Here is a 21769-nt window from a genome sequence, read left to right on the forward strand (position 1 = left end):
GGAGCTGGGCGGTGGGGAAAGCAGCCGGGATCCCAGCTGCTTCCTCCACCACCCAGCACCCCGCGCTGATCCAAAAAGCAGGCTTTCTGCATCGGCGCGGGGAGGTGGGCGGTGGGGAAAGCAGCCGGGATCCCAGCTGCTTCCTCCACCACCCAGCGCCCGAAACCAGGCTTTTTGGATCGGTGCGGGGCGCTGGGTGGTGGAGAAAGCAGCCGGGATCCCAGCTGCTTCCTCCACCACCCAGCACCCTGCGCCGATCCAAAAAGCAGGCTTTCTGCATCGGCGCGGGGAGGTGGGCGGTGGGGAAAGCAGCCGGGATCCCAGCTGCTTCCTCCACCACCCAGCGCCCGAAACCAGGCTTTTTGGATCGGTGCGGGGCGCTGGGTGGTGGAGAAAGCAGCCGGGATCCCAGCTGCTTCCTCCACCACCCAGCACCCCGCGCTGATCCAAAAAGCAGGCTTTCTGCATCGGCGCGGGGAGCTGGGCGGTGGGGAAAGCAGCCGGGATCCCAGCTGCTTCCTCCACCACCCAGGATGCAGAAAGCAGGCTTTTTGGAGCAGTGCTGGGTGCTGGGTGGTGGAGGAAGCAGCTGCTTTCTCCACCACCCCACACCCTGTGCTCATCCCACTTGCTTTGAAGGGAGCTGGGGACGAGGGGTGAACGCTCACCCCTTCTCCCCTGCTCCCTTTAAAAAAAACGGGGATGAGCCTTTTTGAAGGGGTGCATGGTGCCCCTTCAGAGCGCTCATCCCCGCTTTTTTTAAAGGGAGCCGGGGAGAAGGGGTGAGCATTCACCCCTCGTCCCCAGCTCCCTTCAAAGCAAGCGGGGATGAGCCCTCTGAATGGGTGCGTGGCGCCCCTTCAGAGCGGCTCATCCCCGCTTTTTTTAAAGGCAGCGGGGGAGAAGGGCTGAGCATTCACCCCTTCTCCCCAGCTGTCTTTAAATCTTTAAACCTCCCCAACACCAGCGAAAGTGGGGTGGGAGGACAGGAAGCCCTACAGCATCGCTACTGGGCTTCCCCTTTCTCTGCCCCACTTTCGCTGGTGTCAGCAGGGTGGGAGAGGCAGGTGAGGCCCGTAGCATGTTCCTCTCCCAGTCCCTCCACCGCTGCTGCCTCCTTCGCTCCCCCTCCCAGCCTTTTAGAGGAGGAAAACCAGGAAAAAATATTTTCCCCTGGTTTTTCCCCTTTAAAAATTGGTGCGCCCTATGGTCCGAAGCGTCCTATGGAGCGAAAAATACGGTAGGTTTGATGAGGCCCTAAGCTACTGAAGTAATGGGGCCCTTTATATGTCCAGCTGTCCTTTGTCAACAACAAATTGTCGCTGTTTTTTGTGTTGAATATATGCTATATGGTAATTTATGGACCTAATAGGTATCTAAAGCCATTTGCACATAACAAAATATGTATTTTATCAAAGTAATTGTTGAACTGAAACCAGTGATATTTTAGGGAGCAGGCTAGCAGGCGGGGCCCATTACTTACATCATAGGAGCCTACACAACACAAAACACTGTTGCTGAATGTAGGTTTTATTTTATTTGTTTTTTAATCTTATATTTTGGAAATGTGCATCCAGACGCCTTGGGGGCCCTAAGCTATAGCTTGTTTAGCTTATATGTAAATCCAGCACTGAGTGCTACTATACCACTTTAGAAAGTCATTTTAAAAAGGTAAAGGACCCCTGACAGTTAAGTGCAGTTGCAAACGACTCTGGCGTTGTGGCGTTCATCTCGCTTTACTGGCTGAGGGAGCCTGCGTTTGTCCGCATAAGTTTTTCTGGGTCATGTGGCCAGCATGACTAAGCTGTTTCTGGCAAACCGGATCAGCGCACGGAAATGTCGTTTACCTTCCCACCGGAGCGGTACCTATTTATCTACTTGCACTTGGTGTGCTTTCGAACTGCTGGGTTGGCGGGAGCTGGGACCGAGCAACGGGAGCTCACCCCGTCGCAGGGATTCGAACCGCAGACCTTCGGATCGGCAAGCCCTAGGTTCAGTGGTTTAGACCACAGCGCCACCCATGTCCCTGCTTAGAAAGTCATAGCTTCCCCCAAAGAATTATTTGTACCCTGGTTTTCTACACATAGGTCACTATAGCATACCAAAATAGAAAATAAAAGATACATACTAAAAAAACATCTCTCCAAGTCTTGCTGTCTGAAATATTTTAGGTGGAGCTTTCAGAGGTGGAACCTGTTACCCAGTGACTGGAAGTATTGAAGAAACCCAGCTTCAAATCCCTCGTCTGTCCTAGTTCATAAGTTTATTGTTCTGGCCAAAGGCCATGACAAACAAACCCCTTGTCAACCACAGAAACTAACCTGGTGACCTTGGGACAGACACTATTTCTGAGCCTGATCTACCTCACAAGGTTGTTGCAAGGATAATGGGGTCCGTGTGAGGGGACTTTCTTTGGGGGAAGGGATATAGCTCTGTGGTAGTGTCTGCCCTGCATGTGGAAGGCCCCACATCCAATCCCCAGCATCTTCAGGTAGGTCTGGGAAAGTCTCCCTGCCTGAATTCCTCGAGAGCAGCTGTAGGTCAGTGTAGGCCGGGGTAGGCAACCTAAGGCCCGGGGGCCAGATGCGGCCCAATCACCTTCTCAATCCGGCCTGCAGACGGTCCGGGAATCAGCGTGTTTTTACATGAGTAGAATGTGTGCTTTTATTTAAAATGCATCTCTGGGTTGTTTGTGAGGCATAGGAATTCATTCATTTTTTATTTTTATTTTTCAAAATATAGTCCAGTCCCCCACATGGACTGAGGGATGGTGGACCGGCCCACGGCTGAAAAAGGTTGCTGACCCCTGGTGTAGACTCTACTGAGCTAGATGGACTCATGGTCTGATTCATAATACAGCTTCCTATATTTCCATGTGTGCACCACCTTCAGTTTCTTGGAGATACTAGAGTGAGGTGAAAATGCAATATCCTGTGACCTTGCTATGGTTGCTCTCTGGATGGAGGACAATTTTGGTGGAGTAGCTTCAAGAGATGTAGCTGTCGATTTGCCAGCATATTCTGTTAATGGGGTTCCATTAACTCGTTGTGTTAGCCTGAAGATTGTTATGCTATGGGTGTAGCTTGCCAAGAGATGGGAGACTGTCATACCCATACAGAAACACTCTAAATAACCATCTAGCTTTGGGAGTTATTTGTTTTGTTTTAAACCAGTTGGTAGACAGGTAAGCCTACCCAATTCCCTGATGGGAGCTTAAACCTGTTTTTGCAAAGCAAATGAAATCCGGCAGAATTGGGAGCACGAGGCTGTGCAGAAACACAGGCTCAAAGCTCTGCACCCTGCTAATCACCACCTATTTTATGAAGAAGCCAAGCAGCCTGCCTGCAAATTGCAGCAATTTCTTCTGCACTTAAAGCCAGCATGACCCAGGCTAAGCCAAGAACAGCCCAGTGCCCTTTCCTCTGAATGTACTGTTCCCTTGACCAGGCTTACGAGCGCCTTATCTGCATGCAGAATATAGATTTATTTTTCTTCATTGTCCAGTGGGAGAATGGTGAGAAATTTTCATTTATTTTCATATATATTTTTTTAAAAAAGAATGATTTCTTGCGAAATGAATCCCTCCTGACACCCCACGGTTCATGTACAGTTAGAATTGAGGAAAAAAATGTGTTAACAGGATTTTTCAGTGTGTTTGGATTGCAAAACTGAGCAGAGCACATGTCAAAAGGGTAGAGTCTCTGATTTATTAACTGCTGGAAATCAGAGTAGAATTAAAATCAACAATATAACAAAGTGAAAATAATAACAATAAATTTAATAGCAAAGTTAAAAATAAGGATGATGAATAATAAACCTTTATTTGAAACACTCTCGAGTATTCCAAGCGTTTCCTAGTTGGAGTCTTTGCAGCATCCCTGTTAATTTAAGTCAGTATTGTGACCCCCCCCATGCTGCAGATGAGGGGACTGAGGTTTAGAGAGTAAATAACTAGCTGAATGGGGCAATCCCATGACGAGATCTGCTGAGATAAGCAGTTTAGACTGCACTGGATCTCTAGCTCAGAAGCTTATTCCTGGTTCAGCTGGACTTAAGGCCCCAACCAGGGCTCGCCTACCCATGAGGCAACCGCCTCAGGTGGCAGGATTCACAGGGGCAGCAGACCCCGATGCAGATTTTTATTCAGCTCTTGTTCATGATGTAGATATCTGCTTTTCATTGATGTCACTGTTGGATCTGAAGAAGTGTGCATGCACACGAAAATCTTATACCCAGAACAAACTTAGTTGGTCTCTAAGGTGCTACTGGACAATTTTTTTTAATTTTTTTTTTAATTTTTTTGACTGATGGAGATGGATTGAGTCATTTTCCCAGTTGCTCACCTTCAGTACCTCATAATTAGAGGCATACGTCCATGTAAACAAAATGTTGCATGTAACTGTTGGGGACAATATGCAATACATGTTTATGGCTCTTGGTAACGTACAAAATGTGTTTCTCCCCCCCCCCCCACACACACTTTATCCTCACAACAAGCTTGTGAGGCAGACTAGACAGTGTGACTAGTACAACGTTGTCTGCTGAATTTTCCAGCTGAGGATGAGCTTGAAACTGGGTCTCCCTACTATTAGTTGCTTTCTAACCACTATGCCACATTGGGTCTTGATAGCCCATGCTCCATGATTCTTGGTTTTTGTAGAGGTGGGCCTGCATTGCTGATCTCAGGTGAGAAAAAGCAGCAGGTGCCAATCTGTTCATTCCTCTGAAACTCAGAATTTCTATGTTCATTTTCCTACAGATAGCAGTCCAGTAGTCATGTCAGTCAGCGTCCATGAAAACCGTAAATCCCGAACGAGCACTGGTTCAATGAACATCTTGCTGTTCCACAAAGCCTCCCATCCAGACTGTGTCCTGTCTCACCTCAACACCATGAGGAAGCACTGCAAGTTCACTGACGTCACCCTCTGGGCTGGGAATAAGTCCTTTCCATGCCACCGGGCTGTGCTTGCTGCTGCCAGCAGGTACTTCGAAGCCATGTTTAGCAACGGCCTTCGCGAGAGCTTGGGCGACAAGGTAAATTTCCACGATAGCCTGCACCCAGAGGTGTTGGAGCTGCTGTTGGACTATGCTTACTCATCCAAGATCATAATCAATGAGGAGAATGCAGAGTCCCTCCTGGAAGCCGGCGACATGTTGCAGTTCCAGGACGTCAGGGATGCGGCTGCCGAGTTCCTTGAGAAGAACCTGCACCCTTCCAACTGTCTGGGCATGATGGTCCTTTCAGATGCTCACCAGTGCAAGAGGCTCTATGAGCTTTCTTGGAGGATGTGCTTGGTCAACTTTGAGACAGTCCACAGAAACGAAGATTTCAATAACCTCTCCAAGGACACCTTGCTGGACTTGATTTCCAGTGACGAGCTGGAAATTGAGGATGAGGAGAAGGTATTCAAGGCAGTCATGCAGTGGGTGAAGCATGACTTGGACAAGAGGAAGTCTTTCCTCCCAGAGATGTTGAAGAACGTGCGACTGGCCTTGCTGCCTTCTGAGTGCCTGAAGGAAGCCATGACCTACGAGGAGCTGATCACAGCGGAAGACCAGAACAAGCAAATCATGGTTGAAGCTCTTTGGTGCAAAAAGAAGATATTGCAGAACGATGGGGTGGTCACCAGCCCCTGTGCCAGGCCTCGGAAAGCTGGGCACACTTTGCTCATCTTAGGGGGCCAGACGTTTATGTGTGACAAGGTTTACCAAGTAGACCACAAGGCGAAAGAGATCATCCCCAAAGCCGACCTCCCTAGCCCTCGAAAAGAGTTCAGCGCCTGCGCCATTGGCTGCAAAGTCTACATCACTGGAGGCAGGGGCTCCGAAAACGGGGTCTCCAAGGATGTCTGGGTCTACGACACAGTGAACGAGGAGTGGTCCAAAGCTGCCCCGATGCTCATCGCTCGCTTTGGACATGGCTCGGCTGAACTGGAAAACTGCCTCTACGTCGTCGGCGGACACACCGCAGTGGCCGGGGTCTTCCCAGCCTCTCCTTCCGTTTCGCTGAAACAGGTGGAGAAGTACGACCCTCTCACCAACAAATGGACTATGGTGGCCCCTCTGAGGGACGGCGTCAGCAACGCAGCCGTCGTCAGCGCGAGGCTAAAGCTCTACGTCTTTGGTGGGACCAGCATCCACCGTGACATGGTGTCCAAAGTCCAGTGCTACGACCCGGTGGAGAACCGGTGGACCATCAAAGCCCAGTGCCCCCAGCCCTGGCGCTACACGGCAGGCGCCGTCCTGGGTAGCCAGATCTTTATCATGGGTGGAGACACGGAGTACACAGCGGCCTCCGCCTACCGCTTTGACTGCGAAACGGACCAGTGGACGCGGATTGGGGACATGACGGCCAAGCGGATGTCCTGCCACGCTTTGGCCTCTGGGAACAAGCTTTATGTGGTGGGCGGCTACTTTGGGACGCAGAGGTGCAAGACACTGGATTGTTACGACCCGACCTCAGACACCTGGAACTGCATTACCACTGTGCCTTACTCTCTCATCCCGACAGCGTTTGTTAGCACTTGGAAACACTTACCAGCTTGAGGCACACAGTCTGCAGGCGAGAACTGAGGAGCTTGAGGAGGTAAGGTATCTTAATGGAAGTTTCTGCTGATGCCTGCAGATTCCTCTTTTGCATGGACTTCTAGACAGGAACCCCAGAAGCTTAACAAATATAAAAGATGTGACAACCCTGCAAAGGTGTGTATTTTGATGGCGTCTTTGCTCTTGTACCATGACAAGCATTTATTTATTTATTTGAGTTTTGTTGTTTTAAGAAAAATTATACAGGCCTTCAGCTTTTCTAGGGTGAGTTTATAAAAGCAACAACTAGAGACTTTTTGGGGGGGTGGATGGGAACTGTGCTAAAAGCGTTCCAAGCAGAAATAAAAATGCCCTAGTGGTTGCCTGTTCTTGAGGGGGTTATACTTCTTTGCTGTGGCTTAAGGCTCAGCTGGCTCGTTGGTACAGAGCACCTTCAATCAGCTTCGGCTGGTAGCCCAGCTACCTATCTGGACAGGGATAGCCTAACTTCTGTCATCTGGTAACATCTAGGGTGAGTCTACACACAGGAAAACCCCCCGCTAGAAATACAGTGGTACCTCAGGTTACAAACACTTCGGGTTACAAACACTTTGAGTTACAAACTCCGCTAACCTCGGGTTGAGAACTTTGCCCCAGGATGAGAACGGAAATCGTGTGCCGGCAGTGCGGTAGCAGCAGGAGGCCCCATTAGCGAAAGCGTGCCTCAGGTTAAGAATGGTTTCGGGTTAAGACAGACCTCCGGAACAAATTAAGTTCATAAACCGAGGTACCACTGTGAGTCATGAAATTAAATCATTATAACAAAAGAAAAGAAAAACGCAATGGAAAATTGTGTAGATTTTTTTTTTACTCTCAGCACCATCTAGTGTTGCATGTTTATAACGCATTCAAAACGCCGTTTCTTTCCCAGTGTAGCTGAGCCCCTAGTTAGATTACTGCAACACATTGCATGTTAGGCTGCCACTGAAAACAGTTTGTAAACTTCAGCCTGTTCAGAACTCAGCAGCCGGGTTACTCACCAAGGCAAGATGTTTTGAGCATAGGACGCCAGTCCTGGCCCAGCAGTACTGGCTGCCAATTGGTACCTGGGCCCAATTCAAAGTGGTCGTTACAAAGCCTTAAATAGACCAGAACTGCCTTCCATCAAGGACTGTCTTTCCCCATATGAACTAACCACATCAACGAGCTTGAGAAGGCCTGGTTAAGCTTGCTGTCCTCTTTGGGGTTCTAACACAGAAAGAAGAGGGGTCTGCTCTGCCATGAAGCAGCTGCTTGCTGCTATGGGACTGACCTGTGTCCCCCCCCCCCCGTTCCATACTCCTGTCCTTTGACACCCCATTGCTGCTTCCCCTTCCCACTCCCTCCCTTCCACGCAGCGCTGCCTGACAGCTGACACAGCCACTTCAGCATCTAATTAACTGCCGCTTAGCTATTAAACACTGCTGCAGAACGCATTGAGGAGTCCATCTTTTCTCCAGCCAGGGTTACAGGGCTTCCCCTTAAGAGCTGCTTTCTCACTGGGGATTAATTTTATGGGCCTGCCATGCAGCTGCGTCCCACGTAGTGAAGGGCCAGGCTGCTTGTATCAGCGGCAGCCATTGCTGAGGATAACGGCTGGTGGTTTTCTTCTCCAGAAGAAAAAGGCCCAAGCTTTTGCCATTCTTAACAGAAAGAGGTTTCCACCAGGAAAGCTGTTTCAGCTGGGTTGTCACAAAATGCTCTCACATACCAATACATATTAGTTTGTAATTATCCTTTCCTTCTGCCCCTGCACTGTCCCTCAATAATGTCAAGTCCCAGAATGGGAAGTCTCCTGAACAGCAAAATAGTAAGGTTTTAAAACCACCTTCATGGGGATACTCTTCCCTAAAAGGGTTGAGAATGACATAGTTTTACACCTTAAATGTTTGGGCCAGATTTTACTGGGGACTTGGGGCTACCTGTGCTGACAAACAGGTTCTTGGGCTTTTTTTAAAGCAAAACTGTTGTGTCCCCAATGTGCTCTGTAGTTGAGCAGCAAAAATTGTGCCAAAGAGCAGTGAAAAATCAAAGTTGAAACAGCTGGAAAAACAGTGATGGAAGTGTTTGCTGAAATATACACTCTGTTTCTTTACCGTTTACATGCACACACATACCTTTAATGTCAGTGATGGGGAAACCTCTGGCCTTTCAGATGTTGCTTGACACCAACTCCCATCAGCCCCAGCAAGTGTAGTCAGTGTTCATCCATGATGGAGTTGCAGTCTAGCAAGATGGGAAGGGTCCAGGTTCTCTTCCTTCCCCGGTATGTTTTCACAAGCAGAACTTGTCCCCTGCATAGTCAGATAAGATGCCCCTGCCTTTTTTTTTTCCTTTGCAAAGGAGAGGGCCTCCATTTCAAAGCAAAACATCGTATCCTCTCTACAAACTCCTCAAAGTCTAAACTTGGTGCTTGTGCTCTGTGAAAAGATATGCAACTCTTAAATCACACTTTCTCAATAAAGGGACCTCTACCTGTTTTCAGATTACGACTCTCATCAGACCTGACCAGTGTGGCCAGTAGCTGATGGGAGTTGTAGTTGAAAACATCTGGACATCACCAGGCTGGGAAGGTTGCCCTAACCTTTCAAGATCTTACTTGGAGGTTTGTAAATCTGAGCCAGAGATGAGCAGCAACTCCTCGCTCGAGTTCTTGCTGAACTCTGCAGAAAGCTGTGGTGGGGACAGATTGGAGTTTTCAAACTTCTGCCTTAACTGGCATTCTCCCTGACAAATTGGCTTCCTAAGGGCTTGGGTTCCTTGTAGTACCAGCAAGCATTCATTCATTCAACTTCTCCCTAATTTCTGTCCTCCAAGAGCTGCTGCATGATCGGATCAGCACTTGCCAGTACCCATAGGAGCCTGTCCTGTCTCTTCTTTAGAAGTGATTTAAAACAAAACAAAAAGAGACTATGATTATATCGACAAATTGAACCATTGCCCCTGTAATGTATATACGTTATAATGTTTGCTATAAAGAGGAATGTGACCTGGATTGCCTTTCCCCTGGTGTTAATCGCATTAGCCCTTATTTCAGAATGAATTCTCGTTTGCTGACCAGAACGTTGTGTGACACTAATTTATTGCGCAGGCAGTAATTCTGCGGATTAACTGATTAACATCGTGAAAGTAAAGCCCAGATATGCTTTCCAAACACAGCACGATGTCCTAGATTTCTGTGCTGTAAACTGACTGCTAGTGCTCCATAAAAATGGATTTCAGGTTATATTGGCTCACTATCCCACTGCTGTCCTCGTCGCTCACATTACCTCCAACCACCTCTTCCATTTACAATAAAACTCTCCTTTTTGCTTGTTATTTTACTACGTAACAGCCTAAACGAGCGTTCCCCAACCTGGTGCCCTCCACATGCTTTGCAGGTGACCACAATTCCAGTCGGTGGGAGCTAAGGGGAGTTGCAGGCCAAAATACCTGGAAGGCACCAGGTTAGCAAAGGTTGGCCTGGAATACCAGTTGCCAAACCTGTATGATTTTGTTGGCATAGCTTGGAAGAAGAGTGAGGATGTGGTGCTGAACTTCTGGCTCCTTTGCCAATCAACCCATTTACAGTTAAGCAACCCATGGGCCTCAGGGAGTTCAAACACCACGAGTAATTAATTATAGACGGCTCCCCATGACTCATCTGCTATGAAAAGCTGCCAGTCGTGAAACTCTGCAAGAAGCTGACTGTTTGGCAAGTGAGGTACTCTGGCATTTCCAGTTCATTTGGTACATTTCTGCATTTGGATCTGCTCAAGATCCAGCCACACAACTCACCTGCTTCCTCCCTCCCTCCCTCCATTTGTAGAAATCTTGTTTTGCTCCTCTGGGGCTGTAAAACCTGTTGAATGTACCAAATTGTGTCCTATCTTATTCCGTTCCCTGCATGAGAAGCCCAGCTGGATCAAACCAAAGGTTCATCCAGCCCAGCATCCTGTTCTCACAGTGGCCAGCCAGATGTTTATGGGAGACATGTAAGCAGGACTCTGACCACTTGTGATTTCCAGCAACTATAGTAATAAAATAATCACGATGATGATGATTTATACTCTGCCCATCTGGCTGGGTTTCCCCAGCCACTCTGGGCGGCTTCCAGCAAAATATTAAAATACAATAATTCATCAAATATTAAAAACTTCCCTAAACAGGGCTGCCTTCAGATGTCTTCTAAAAGTCAGATAGTTGTTTATTTCTTTGACATCTGATGGGAGGGTGTTCCACAGTGCGGGCGCCACTACCGAGAAGGCCCTCCTCTGCCTGGTTCCCTGTAACCTCGCTTCTCGCAGGGAGGGAACCGCCAGAAGGCCCTCGGCGCTGGACCTCAGTGTCTGGGCTGAACGATGGGGATGGAGACGCTCCTTCACGTATACTGGTTTGCAAAAGCATACCTCATCTGACAGAGGAAACTCTCCAGGGTTTCAGGTCGGGAACATTCCCAGTCTTACCTGGAGATGCTAGGGATTGAACCTGGGACCCTGTGCATGCAAAGCAGAAGCTCTACCACTGAGCTACAGCCCTTCCCCAACTAGTACCCATTGAGAGCCTCCAGCAGTCCCCACCTAGATAGAGGGGGATCTTGTGTTACTCAGTTCTTTGGCCGTAGGGGACTTCAACATGTGTGACTGACAGCTTTGGACATCCCATATTTGCTTTCCCTTTCCATACATTTTAGACTTTGTCTTGCATCTTCTTCCTTTTCCAGAGTCCTCCTTTTCTACCCTTCCTCGCCTGCTCTGCTCCTTGGTAGCTTCTGCGCAAGCTCATCCAGCAAAGAGCCAGAGGACCTTTAGTTTTAGAGCAGTTCCGCCAGCAAAAGCTGGAGCCCCATCTGCCTCTGACATCAGAGCAGTTCAACCAATCATCACCTCAACATTCCTCAGCTGCTGCGAATCCACATTGTCAGGCGGCCTGAGGTGCAGTGCCTCGCAAGGAGGAATTAATTGGAATGTCCTCTGTAACCTGGGTGGTAGAAGACTGGCTGCAGAAAATGGGCTGGTTCTGCCGAGCAGATGGTTGTCTCCAGAGCCTGTTTATCAAGCCAAGCTGGGTGGGAGTGGCTGCCTTTTGGAAACAAGGTGTTGTGCAAACCAAGCTCTAGCCAAGCCTGGATTGAAATCATAGGTAGGACACAAGCACCAGCACGGAGCACTCTTACACAGCAATAAGGGAAAAAAGGCAACCCCACTCCTTCCTAACATGATGGTCCTGTGCCCAGCATCATGGGTAGGGGTTTCTGAATACTCCAGGGAACTCTCCAGGCATGCAGAAGATATATTAGTTTGCATTAAAAACCCTAAAAGTCTGATGAGGACTAGGAGCATGCAATCCCACGCAGAAGCCACAGAATATACAGCATTCAACCCCATCTGCACGGTGCATTTAAAGCAGTATCCTTCCACTTTAAATAGTTGTGGCTTCCTTCAAAGAATCCTGGGAACTGTAGTTTGTCATGGGTGCTGCAAGTGCTTAGGAGGCACACACCCCCATTCGCCTCACACTTAACAATTCTCAGGGTTCCCACTCTGAATTGACACTCTGAATTGTAGCTCTTCGAAGGGAATAGGGAATCGCAACTCTCAGTACCCTTCGCAAACTTACTAAGTCACTCAAACAGTTCATATCAACAGCATGTTGCCAGCTTTTTGATTTGAAAGATTCTGGCCCCCTCAGCCCAGTGACTCTGAGCATGTGCAAAATGAAGTTATGCTGCTTGGAACAAGAGAAGTTTTAGTTTGTTAGAACTAAATAAGCTAAATGGATGGGGGAGGGGCGTTGTTAACAAAACCAAAATTTACTGAACTTGCATTCAGCTCTTCTGCCTGTACTTAAGGCGGCAAACAACCCAGACACAAAACAAGTAAAATGGCAAGACGTATAATTAAAAACATGAAAAAGAGTAGCACTTGCAAAGAGTCCAGTCATCAAAATCTTAGCAAGCTCCAGTAACCAAAAATTTAAAACACAGGTCCTGGTGCAACATAGTCCTCAAAATCTAAATGCTGTGACAGAGAGATAGGCCTCACAGTAACTTCTGAAACAGGTCACCCATCCCTGAGATTAATAATAATAATAATAATAATAATAATAATAATAATAATAATAATAACAACAAATTATTATTTATACCACGCACCCCCCAATCCGGCTGGGTTTCCCCAGCCACTCTGGGCGGCTCCCAACAGATAAAGAACAGAATAAAACATCAAATTAACCCATAAGAAGAGAGGGCAGCAGGGGCCTTTAAGTTGCACATCCAGAGTTTGCACCTGAAAAGCAGACTGAGCTGGCCAACAGGGCATCTGGTCATAGTCCTCCTTCAATGGGCATTTCCATTTATATTATAGTAATTATTTCCAAAGGTTTGTCCATGCCTATAGATGAGCACATTTAATGCGAATCCCTGTGGTCTTCTGACAACTTCTTTTGGAGATACCGGTAGATAAGAAGCCACCCTAAGCGACGGGACTCAGTTGGTATGCAGTTCTAATCTCTGGACACAAGATGGAGGGCTAACTCTGGACTGGTGCCATTTTGCTTCCCAGAGGGCAGCTCGATTTGCTGGTGCTCAAATTGTCAGCTCTTGCGTTGACACATGAGATCAGATAGCTGGGAGAAGGGAAGCAAATAGTCCCATTGTTGGTAGGTGACTGGGAGACGGACTGAGAGAACGAGGGTTGGACAGTCCATTTCTCTGAGGTGGTTCCTGCAAGCTTTAGTTTATTCTCCAAAAAGCCTTTCTGGAAATGGAGGCCTCCCCCAACCAGGTGTTCTCCAGATATTTTGGATTCAAGGTAGCACATAAGTAGTTGTGTGGTCAGGATATTAATGTGTTATTCCCTCTCTCCCCACAGATAGTGACACTGAATTTGTATTCCAGTAACGTTACTGGAATCTGCACAAGTGGCTACTGGCTTTACTGCCTCCCACAGGGCTCATTCCTCTCGCTGCCTCAGTATGGGGAGGGATGTCAGGCTGCTCCAAGAAGTAACCGGATGGATGGATGGATGGGGAGCCTGAGCAAATCGTTTGCTCGAAGGTAAAGGGCGCAATGCACTGTGGACATCCTTCGATGGCGGCAGCTTTGCCAGCGCCACACGGGTGCCATGTTGGCATCGGCTGGGTTTGGAAGAGAGCCCAGTAAGGGAAGGGACTGAAAAGCCTCAGCATCTTTCTTCAGACAAAGGAAGCCTTTTGAGGACTTCAGAAACTCGGCTGCACCACATGAATGAAGCACAGGCACCTCTGCAAGGGCTAGATTTGCGTTGAGTCATTTTGAAAAAAAGCACGTCTTTCTTTGTACTACTTTGATGGTTTCCCCGGGAGTTCTAACAATTTTAATAAAAGCTCTTTGGGAAGCTGTCTGCTTTGGACGGGGCTTCTTCTTTTTGAAGTACACCTGATGTAGGAATAATGACAGGGCTAGTGAAGTGGTAATTACAAACACACTGTTCCCTGGTACAGCCTGCAAAACACCGCCGCAGAAATCGAATGAAGCAATGTAACACTGGCAAAAGCGAGGTTGGGTGGGAAGAGGGACAAATACTGAGGCCCTGCTGCAGAACTTGGGAGGGTTAGAGTTAAGCCCTTGTACATAGGCAACCTCTGTGGGCACAGGGACACCCTTGAGGTCTTCCCGTGGTGCTCACAACACCTCATTGTCTCTGCCAGGACCTCATTCAGCACCCATGAAATATACCCTCAAAAATACACAGCTCACGATTTGACTCTCCCTACTCTGTTCCTGTTTGCACCGGCACCCAGCCTATCATGCATTTAATGTGCCCACATTTCACCAGATGCCAGGATTTGGCACCCTTCCGTAGAGGTCAAATAGCTTCTCGTGGAGTGAGCTTGGTGGTACATCCTTTTTCCCATTGATAGGACGACTGCACCCTTTTCGTCCTCTGGTCTGCTTCTTTAGGTGTGGTTCCCATTTTATATTATGCCACACACTCTACGATAGCCATTTTGTCACTGGCACCCCCTACAAATGTCACTCAAGTGTCCCACTTTTGTGCCGCAAAGATGGGAGCCTGTGTCATGTAGCTGGGCTAGGGTGGGTTAGGAAAGGGACTCAGGTTCAAATCTCTGCTCGGCTCTGAAGTTTACTGGGAAAACCTGGGCCACCTCTCAGCTTCACCTACCTTACAAAGTTGTGAGGACAACATGGGGATGGGGTGTGGGGGTGGGGGACCATTTATATCACCTAAGATTCTTGGATCCTCTCTCTGTTCCTCTTCTGTGAAGCTACTTCTACACTCCTCTCTTTGTAATTATTTATTTTATACAAACACATTATCCTTTTTAAAAAAGCACCCTAAATATGAAGAGGTAGTTTAATATGCAAAGGAATTCCAACACGTGCAAACATTTAATTTCCAAGATTCTGAACGCAAAGATTAACATTCCTCTGCAAAGAATTTAAGCAAGCACCTATGTGTTTGGGGTTTTGATTTGTTTTTATAATCTTACAAGACACACAACATAAATAAATTTATTTATATGTCACTGAATGCTCAAATAGGCTCCTAAGAAGTTTACAAATATCCATAATTAAAATGCACAATCAGATAATTGTACAGGTAAAATAACAACTCAAAAAGGAGACTTGGGTGCATTGCAAAAGACATACAATAGATTCACATTTTGGGTTTTTTAAAGCTAGCTTTTCTCTTCTGCCTTGAAAGGCCCTGACAGGGAGAAGGTTGGGGGAAGAGGGGTGTTACTGGATCACTTTGGAGGACAAAAAAATGAGAGGTTATTTGTTCCTCTTTAATCTTTAGACTGGTGTTGGCCCAAAAAACCAATTCAGAGGTGATTGGCAAAAGCAAGAGTAGCCCCCCACAGTCTGTTGCTAAGGGATTAAGTAGGAGTGGGGGGGGGGCACAAAAGAGCCTTAGTGATAGCTGAATAATAGCCTGAGGGACATTTTGGTTAATGCTTTGGGGAGGGGGAAAGAAACCCTGCATGCTAATACCCAGCCCCAGATTTATTCTCCAGGCTGAAAACAAAGAGCATTTTGTAAACAATGATGGGTTGTCTGCCTTTCGGGGTCAACTGCTTACCCCTTTCTCATGCCCCAAGTCCCGTCAGTTAAGATGCTGCATCTAAGTTGACTGAGAATAGGAATCAATCTCTGGCATCCTTCTAGGGACATGAGAGTAGCAGAGTATGGCCATCTCATCATGTCAGATCAGCCTGCTCAAATTTATTTCCCATGAGGCACAGAAGCGTGAGGTGGCCACTGCTGTACTAGGCCCCATTTGCAACATACACTGAAAACACAATGACACCACTTCAACAGACATCGTCGCCACCCCACCCCACCCCCGGCCTGGCAAATAATTCAGTGTGCTGGCATGTTAGTTAAGGGTGCTGGCATGTTATGCAACACCAAGAATACTGAGCGTGGAGGCCCCAAATCAGGACATCAAATGTGTCTCATTAGTTACAGAGTGAAAGTGAGCTTCGTAATAAAAAGATGAATCTTACCAGCAGTGAAAATTCATAGCCCAAGCCTATTAGTCTCCAACTTTGCCAGCTCATTACCAGGCAGCAGTGAGAAGGGCTGCAAATTCATTGATTTCAAGGTTTGCTCTCTGTGCTGGGTTTCTAAAGTGCGAACGTCCTATGCTGTACCCAGACAAGCCAAGAATTACACAGAAAAGTGGAGGATAAAATGGCATTGTCCACGCTCATCTTTTCCCTTTCATCAGGGTCCATTAAAAGAAGCAAAGCCAGGGACTGACTGCCTCTCGAAACAGCCACGTGAATCCCAAGTTGAGTAACTGGCGTCACGGTCACAACCAAAGCAGCTGTCATTTCCAGCGAACCCAACAGCCCGCCTGCTTGAACTAATCCCATTGTCACGCTGCCAGCATTCTTTGTGTCATTGGCTCTCCTAGGCAAAGGTGATGCACTCCACCACTGGTTCCCTTCCATCAACAAAGAGGCCTCTGAAACCCAGCTCAAGGGGTTAACCCAGGTTACTCATACACACAGAGTACTGTACAAGGGAAAGGAGTGAAGCATTAGAGTGGAACTGAGCCAAGAGCTCAGCATAAGGAAAGCCCTGCTGGTTTAGACCAAAGGCCCAACAGCCTATTCTCACAGCAGCCAATCTCTGGGAAACCCAAGAAGAAGAGCAAAAAGCACAACCCCACATTTGTGATCCCCAGGGAATGGTATTCAGGCGCAGTCCAGAGCTAGATGCACTGATGAACCTAAGGCAGTTTCCTAAGGCCTAAAGCACTCTTCCCGTGGGGAGTTGTTGTGGTCCATAAGAACTTAGGAAGAGCCCTGCTACATCATGGCACCCAAGGCCCATCTCATCCAGCACCCTGTTCTCACAGCGGCCAAGCAGAGGCCCGTAGGCAATGCTTTTATTTTTGGTTGAAGAAATGAGGTGCCCGTACTGTACTCTTTGATAAAGGCCACGGTGAAGACAAGATTCTGGTCTAGATGGGCATTTGGGCCTCATCTAGCAGGCCTCTTGTTATAAAGAACATAACAAGAGGCCTGCTGGATGAGATTTCTTCCTTACCCAGAGCCTCATGAAGGCATCCCTACCACCCTCACTCTGGGCACTTACATTTTCCTTCCTCTCTTCCTTTGCTCCATGTGAAGAAAATGAATTATCTTGCCAAGGCATTCAAAGGAAGGGCTTTGAAAATTTCCATTCAACACCGTTTGATTTGATATGAACAAACAAACACATGCAGGCAAGCAGAAATTCATCAGACTTAAAACCAAGATTTATTTAGAGGGGAGGGGGGAAACGACTTTACAAGAAATTGCTCTCATTAATTAATAAGGAAGGCAGATAAATAAAAGCTATTACAAAAATCTGATTTTTTTCTTCTTTTTTGCAAATTACAAGGGGGGGCTTTGTAAAATTTTACAATCAGTAACCTACTTTTTACATAATTACAAATTAACATATAGCAGTTTAGGTTGTTGGTGTTTTTTTTTTTACCCTCTTCACTGTTGTATGTTTCTATTTTTTAAAGTGTGTTTTTTAAACATTACTTTCAACCAGAAATATGAAACAGGTACCCTTATACAAGCCTAGATAGTGGGGCGGGTGGGAGAGAGAAAAAAACAGTCCAAATGAGAGGAAAACAACATTATAATACATTTTTCTGGCAAGTATGCAAATGTACTCATTCACTGTCAGAAAGAAATTATCATACCTTTATTTTAACCATATATAATTCAGCTTTCCCTAACCTAGTGGCCTTTAGATGCTTTGGGTCACAACTCCTCCTACTGGAAGGAACCAGGTTGAGGAAAGCTGAACCAGAGAATAACTGAATAGAAGGAACCTTCGAACACCTACAGATTTTATTTAAATACACAAATCCATCTCCTTATTTATTTATTTCATATATGGAACACCGGACTCCTCTCTGTGTGAAGAAAAGGAACAATGGAAGCAGACTTTTAAAAACTTTTTTTCTTTTCTTTTTTGCTAAAATGTTACCACATGGCATTCCATTTTGCTCCCAGCCTCTGGTGCCTCTCGGCATCCATGCAATGGACATTAATAATACTAGATTAAACCATTCGTCTTGAGCTTTAAATCTGAGCTGGATTGCTAAAGGGGAAAATATATAGACACTGGATCGTGGTCCTTTGCATGGATGAAAACCGGATTGTAAAGCACGGGCGGGGAGGGGGGTGGAGGGGAGAAGGCTGAGCAGCAACAGCTAGTCTGCTATAATTAAATAAAGTTGGAGACAACAGTTTTTTGAGAGGAATGGAGGTGGTTCCAGGCAGGCTCTGCTTTCTGTGTCTTATACATGCTCATTTTCTCTCACTGCCATCTCTGGACAAAAAGCTTTAGGGGAAAAAGTTACCCCAGCCTGCAAAAACTCATTTAGCAGCACCAAAAATGGGATGAGCATATCCAATGTGAGAAGTGATCTGGCTTCAACCTGCCTTTAGATCTCTGAAAAGTGGCGAAGAGACACTGGGTTTTAGAGGTTGTTCCCTAGCAGTGGTCAATTGCATTCAATGCTCTACGGGTTATTTTGTTTAATTTATCGGTGATTGATTTAATATTTACATAAGAAAGAAAAAAAACCCACTTTGGGCTTGACAAGCCCAGCTTCAAAACAAAAACAGCTCAGTAAACGTTTCTCTCTTCTTCTTTTTAAATCCAGATCTCTTTCAAACAAACAGAAAGATTTAATTTTTTTATGGCAAGCCCAGCTTGCAGTCAGAGAACAAGCAACAACAACAACAACAAAATTAAAGTAACAACAATAATAAAAAGTAGACCTCCACAGCTGCCTCCTGCTGTGCTTTTGGAGAGTGAATTGCTTAGAGAGCTTTCGGACTCAGCCAGGCTGAGGGAGGCTCTCCATTGCTGGCCAAGACAGACCCAACGTACCTGCCGCGGTCCCAGCACTGAAGGCTTGTTAAAGAGTTTTCTCTGTTTTTCCACACAAGACTCTTGTATGGAAAAAAAAAACACAAATCCTGAGACGCTCTAAAGGGAGAAGGCATCAGGACAATAGTGCAAACCTTTCGTTAAAAAGTAAGTCTGAAAACGTGGTAGGAAAAGGAAGCTTTCAAAATGCTTCAAGGATTTGGCGGGGCAGAGGCAAGGCGAAAGAGAGCGAGCACCATTTGTGCCCTTTTCTCCAGTCTACAGGAGTAATATCTGGGGAGTCTATATTATTAAAAATTATAATAACGGGACCTTTCATCTTCCCTTGGCATTTCCACATAAGGAACTACTTTGCCAGCTTGTTCCACAATTCTTTTTGCATTGGCACAAGGCACTAGAGAGAAAGTCCTTTCACACACCAACTCCAAAATTTTTCCACTGGGGATGCATCCCTCTCTGCCCTGCTGCCTTCTTGCTCCCAGTGCAATGAAGGATGCAGTTTAATCTCTTCAACCACTCAGGGTCACCGCTTGCTTTGCAGAAGGAAAAACAGCTTTCTGAGATTCCATACAGAAAGCACCCATCTCATAGGTTGCATTTCTGAACCTGATAAAGCATCACCTGCACAGGAACCAGCAGGTGCAGCCATTAAGTGTGACTGGTGAAGCAACGCCAAATAGTCAAGAAATCATTGGATCTGGCCTCACTCACTATGCTTGTATTCACCAGAGTGAAGGATGCTCAGTCTGCGATTCAGACACTGGAGTATGCATGGCCAGAATTATTAACTCTGGAGTCCAAAAAGAAAGGAAGAACTATGCACCAAACTCTCCTAAAGGCTGAGCCACCCAATCATTTATATGCTGGAAAACTTGCCATGAACAGATTCCCCCAACCCACGGGGTTCAAGTTGCAAAGGGAATTGCCAAAGGTTCACCCATATCACATGGTGCTAAGTCCTAGAAACATACCCAAGTATTTCCAGATGTCATAAGGAACCGTTTTATCAGTTGGGGGGCATTATTTATCTCTTACACCTCAAAAATTATGGTCTGCATTGACACAACCTGTGACGCCAGATTTGGAACTTTGCAATTCTTAAAGGTGGCAAAACTGTGGCCCTCTAGCTGTTGTCTGACTACAACTCCCATCAACCCTGACCATTTGGCTGTGCAGGCAGGGGGCTGATGGGAGTTGCAACTGGAAGGCCACAGCATTCGCCTTTACCTTAACCAACACTCACCCACCAAGTTCCCCTAACCAGATGAGGGATGTTCAGAGGCTACAGTGGACTCCGCTATGCATGGAAGTGAAAGGCCATTGCACTTCTGCTTATATGGATCATTTCCCACCCAAGTTGCTGCCAGTTGAACACCCTTCAAAATGGCTATGGAGGTAGTACTTCTAGCAAAGAGATGAATCAGCAAATTTGGAGAAAAACAGAAAGCAGGAAAAGGTGCTTGCTCAGAGAAGCCAAGGGAAGAGAAATGAGAATTTGGGCTGCTGTTGGTTTTTGCCTCTAACCATCTCTTGGGCAAAAGCAGTCAGTGATCTCTATGGTGTGTTGGTGGCTTTCTAGTTGAAACTACTATTAATACTGAAGGCTGAGATGGGAGAGCTGCACTCTGGGAAAGGAGGTGTTCTTGGTCCAGGGAGTCAGGCCTTCCCTTGTGATCATTTCAAAAGGGACTTGAGAGTAGTTGTGATTTAAACATTGGCCTGTTGCGGCTTTCCTGAAGTGGCTTCTGAAGGAGGGATAGGGAGCATGTGGCTCTTGAGAAGTTGTTGGACTACAGCTCCCATCAGCCTCAGCCGGCATGGCCAGCGGTCAGGGATGATGGGAGCTGGAGTCCAGCAACTTCTCAAGAGCCACAGATTCCCCTTCCCTGTCTTAAAATATACACTCCCTCTCTCTCCATTTTCAAAGATTGCCCTTTCATATTTCATTCCAACTTGGTAGCCTTAACCAGCTCAAATCCATTCTTACACATTTGCTTCTATCGGGCAAAAGATCCCTGATACTGTTCCTGGAATTGTGAACCAGCCAAGTGCCTCCAGTATTCCCACAATGCACCTGTGTGTGGATCCTGCGGCACGACTCATTCAGTGTGCAAACAGGTCCTCAGAGCCCCTCTACTGAGAAGCCACCTTCCTAACTGAGTTGGCCACTTTGCTGCTACGTGGCCTTGAGTCCATTCCCCAACACACAGATGGCTATTTTGGGGGAGAGGGTGTTTTTGCCAGTGGCAGAAGCACTTGAACAGAGTGCCAACAAGTAAAGAGATATTTAATATCAACACAGTCCCTGAACAGTTTATCAGGTATCAGCTAAACCTTTAGGGAAGAGCTAAGCTCAGCCAGCTTTTTCTGTACAGAATTAAAGCATACCCCAACGGATATACAGCTACATTTTCTATATTTATATTTATATATACGTATATATACAGTACTATCTATATATATGGCAATGTACAAAACATTGCATTAAAGAGCCCCATGCTTTTGCTATAGAGGGCAACGGTTTTTGGTGGACTTCCCCAATAGAAGATCAGCCAAGCTGCCACCCTGGGATGCATTTTTTCCCTATCTTTGCAGATGAAAACAGAAGCAGGGAGTGTCTGTCTTAACAGCCAACATTACATACAGAACGAATGCTATGCTTTTCTTTTCTTTTCTTTTCTTTTCTTTTCTTTTCTTTTCTTTTCTTTTCTTTCTTTTCCTTTCAGAGAGACATGTGCAGCCAAAACCAAGCCCGCCCAGTCTGGCCACACCCAGAGTCCGAAGCTTTTGCCCCTGGCCACACCCAGAGTC

General features: G+C 46.6%; 1 protein-coding gene across 3 annotated transcripts in view; it reads left to right on the forward strand.

Moving 5' to 3' along the window:
* The window catches only part of KLHL25 (kelch like family member 25), a 34312-nt gene extending 20473 nt beyond the window's left edge, over positions 1–13839 (forward strand). Inside the window, exons 2-3 of one of the 3 annotated variants that reach the window (XR_004427749.1) lie at positions 4760–6702; positions 13416–13839. Coding sequence is in view for 2 of the 3 variants with exons in the window: in XM_033167210.1 (XP_033023101.1) it covers positions 4777–6546 (1770 nt within the window). In the remaining variant the exon portion in view is untranslated. Of the gene's footprint in view, positions 1–4759; positions 6703–13415 lie in introns of those variants that run through there. The other 2 variants (XM_033167210.1, XM_033167211.1) reach the window with 2 other exon arrangements.
* The last annotated feature ends 7930 nt before the right edge of the window (positions 13840–21769 follow it).

Source organism: Lacerta agilis, chromosome 13, assembly GCF_009819535.1.
Source record: "Lacerta agilis isolate rLacAgi1 chromosome 13, rLacAgi1.pri, whole genome shotgun sequence".
Lineage (NCBI taxonomy): Eukaryota > Metazoa > Chordata > Lepidosauria > Squamata > Lacertidae > Lacerta > Lacerta agilis.